Source organism: Rutidosis leptorrhynchoides, chromosome 3 (assembly GCF_046630445.1).
Source record: "Rutidosis leptorrhynchoides isolate AG116_Rl617_1_P2 chromosome 3, CSIRO_AGI_Rlap_v1, whole genome shotgun sequence".
In the NCBI taxonomy this organism is placed as follows: domain Eukaryota; kingdom Viridiplantae; phylum Streptophyta; class Magnoliopsida; order Asterales; family Asteraceae; genus Rutidosis; species Rutidosis leptorrhynchoides.
Genome location: NC_092335.1, coordinates 156,312,679 through 156,316,252, shown reverse-complemented (window position 1 = coordinate 156,316,252; position 3,574 = coordinate 156,312,679). Strand labels below are relative to the sequence as shown.

The 3,574-nt window shown below is 38.4% G+C and overlaps 1 protein-coding gene across 1 annotated transcript; it reads right to left on the bottom strand.

Annotated features, from left to right (window-relative positions):
• Nucleotides 1-1,211: 1,211 nt before the first annotated feature.
• Nucleotides 1,212-1,679, bottom strand: LOC139900518 (uncharacterized). The gene has a single exon (XM_071883285.1). It carries the CDS (start codon nt 1,677-1,679, stop codon nt 1,212-1,214), a length of 468 nt encoding a protein of 155 aa, XP_071739386.1.
• Between the last annotated feature and the right edge of the window lie 1,895 nt (nt 1,680-3,574).

Here is a 3,574-nt window from a genome sequence, read left to right as displayed (position 1 = left end):
TGCTTAGAAGCATAATAGTTTATGTCCTCATCTCTAGGTTCGAGCTTTTTCTATTATATATTAATCCGCTAATAATCAATGCACAAAAATAATACTACTTTTTATTTATTTTTTTATTTTTTTTTTTGAAAAGCCAACAAAACACTATATAAAAATAAAAATGAGAGTACAAGCAGATCGAGCTATACAAGCATGTCGAGCTAATAATGCTCTTACACGAAGGCTAAACTAGTAATAAAGCAATCTAAACACGAAGACAAGCAAACTATAACAGTGACTCGAGGGGACTATCTATATGAATGCGATTGGTTAATTTGGTAGGAAAAGCCTTCACCTTCCGGCATCAACATGGAGGGATCAACTTGAAAAAGACAAGCCGGTTGCTGATTTGAACACAGTGCTGAGATACAACGACAAAGCATCCGAATCACACAACCACTTAGATCCTGACCATGAATTAACCAAAGGGATCCGGCATAAAAAACCTACCTTAACCAATGCCGGATTTAGTGTGATTTGCATCGAACCAACGAGGATGAGAGATCCATTTGTGCCAGTCTAATGAACCTTTTTTCCAACGAGTCTTTATCCATTCGTAACACTTACTTTGGATATCCGAGAAGGTCTTTGTGGAGCTTAGGCATTTCGAGCTAAACGTGCAATCATTTCGATGGAGCCATATATAATAACTAGAAACCCAAACAACCACTTGCCAAATGGACGTTCCAAGATTTGTGTTTATTTGCGGGTTTAGGCATTTAGCGAGATCATTTAAGCACGAAAGATGAAGCTTGTCGAGATTCTACCACTTACAGATTCTTTCCCATACATCAATGGCGAAGTCGCATGTAATAAGGGAGTGGTGAAGAGTTTCAATATCCTTGTCGCAAACCGGGCACCTAGTTGAGTGGAGGTCGATGCCTTTTCTATCTAATTCCGTTCGAAAGGGAAGTTTATTTTGCTTCGCCCTCCAGATGAAAATAGCTTTTTTTGCGGAACAAGGGGGTTAAGGTCAGTTTGCACGGCCGTAGAGGGCTGGACGCTGGATGTAACAAGGCGTGACAGGAGGGAATCAGTAGAAAATTTTCCGCTTGCACAATGCTTCCAGGACCATTTTGACGGGGAATTTGTCGAGAATTGCAGCCCTTTAAACTGTCTGTTAGACGACTAAGTTCATCATTTGTTCTCCATTTCGGTTGTGAAGTCCAATCCTATGAGAAAACAATAGAATTATCTGCAAAACCAACCCTATCGGCAACCGAGACGTCTTTAGACGATTCCAATCTGTAAAGTCGTGGATATGCTTCTTTGAGAGAAAGTTCACCAACCCATTTGTCATTCCAAAAGCTAGTATCCATTCCATTACCTACAACTTTAAAAAAATCGTTAGAAAGATTAACCCCTAACTTAGTTAGGGGTTGCTCAATTTTAATAATGCTCGTCCAAACTCGCCCAGAAAATTTTTTCAATTCGTTATCAGGAGGCGTTGAGATGCAACTTAGACCACCACTTTTCCCATAAATGCTTTTAATGACCCGAACCCAAAAAGTGTTTTCGTTTGTAAGAAATCTCCACCACCATTTAGTGAGAAGTGAAAGGTTTTTTAATTTTAAAGTGATAACATTTAGACCTCCGGATTCGTATGGTAAAAGAACTTGACTCCATTTAACCCAAGCCATTTTCCTTTCGTCAAAGGAACCTCCCCAAAAAAAGTCACGACGCATACCTTCGAGTTCTTTGATTACACTTAATGGAGCTTTAAACAATGAGAAATAGTAGAGCGGGAGGCTACTTAAAACGGATTTGATGAGGGTTAGACGATCCCCGAAAGATATGGATTTAGCCTTCCAATCGGAGAGTAGTTTTTTTTAACTTTTTCAAGAATGGGGGACCAAGTGGAGTGGATCTTTAGGTTTGCCCCAATGGGGAGACCGAGGTAAAAAAAAGGGAAAGGATCCTTCTTTGCAACCAAACCACGTTGCAAGGCTATTTAGTTCGGGTTTAGTAGTACCGATACCGTACACATTGCTTTTTGAAAGATTTATTTTGACACCCGATAAATCTTCAAAACATTTTAAAATTTTAAGGATATTTCTCACTTCAGTCTTGTTCCATTTACGAAAAATAATAGTATCATTCGCGTATTGCAAATGAGATACTATGACTTTTTCTTTACCCACCTCAACCCCATTAATAAGTTTTTTAATTGAAGCCATTTTTAATAGTTGATTTAGGCCTTCCCCTGCAATGATGAAGAAGAAATGGGAGAGTGGATCTCCTTGTCTTACTCCTCATTTGGGGAAAAATTGGCCCGTGGGTGACCCGTTTATTAGGACGAAAATTGAAGTAGAGTTTAGGCAAGATAGAATCCATTTGACCCATTTACACCCGAACCCCATAGATTTCATTATAGAACAAAGAAAATCTCAATCTAGACAATCGAATGCCTTTTCAAAATCTACTTTAAATATAAAACTTTTTTGGTTCCTAGATTTGAGGTCATCGATTGTTTCAAGTGCGATTAAAACACCGTCTAAAATGTATCTATTTGAAATGAAGGCGCTTTGCTCGTCACCAATTAGCCTCGGGATGTATTTTCTGATTCTATTTGCAAGAATTTTTGAAAGAATTTTGTAGTAGCTCCCGATGAGACTAATTGGCCGGTAGTTGGAAAAATTGAGGGGGTCTTTAATCTTAGGGATAAGAGTAATAAAGGAAGAATTACAACCGTTAGATATAGAACCCGTTTCCCAGAACCAATTGAGTGCTTTTAGGAGGTCGTCTTTGATTATGTCCCAAAATTTTGAGTAGAAAAGGAGATTGAAACCATCCGGACCCGGGGCTTTAGTTTTGTCGCATCCTTTGATAGCATCAAGAACTTCCATTTCCGTGAATTGAGCTTCAAGTGTTGCGGCCATGTTGCTTTCCAGTTTTGGTCCATCCCAGTCGTTAAAATAACATTCTTATGTGTTGCATCGTGTGAAAAGGCCCTGAAAAAAATGTAAAGCTTCAGATTTGATATTAGAAGGATTAGAGGACCATACCCCACCGATATTAACTCCGTGAATGTTTTTTTCTGGTTCCTCCGTCGAATATATGAATGAAAGAACTTGCTATTTTCATCTCCTTCATGGGCCCATTTAAATCTCAATTTTTGTTTGAGCATTTCGACTTGTGTTTTCTCTTTTTGAAAAAGTAGTTCCCGTTCTTTCATCCATGTGTTATACTGATCTTCCGAAAGGTTGGTATGTTCAGCCTTTTTCTCCCAATTGTTCACCGAATTTGTAAGTTCTTCTATTTTCGAATTGAGTTTACCATAGGAGGTGGAGAACCATTTTTTTAATTCTAGCTTAACCAGTTTCAATTTGTCACGAAAAATACAATCGGGTTTATAGCTTTTGACATTTGACGCCCAAGCGGATTTGATGATATCATAAGAATCTTTTTGATTTAACCATTCGTCGAAAACTTTGGTGGGTTTAGGACCAAAGTCAACGTTTCCTTCTTTTAAAAGTAGCGGGCAATGGTTCGTGTGCTTTTTGTCCAGAACCGTAACATTTATATTTGGCCAATG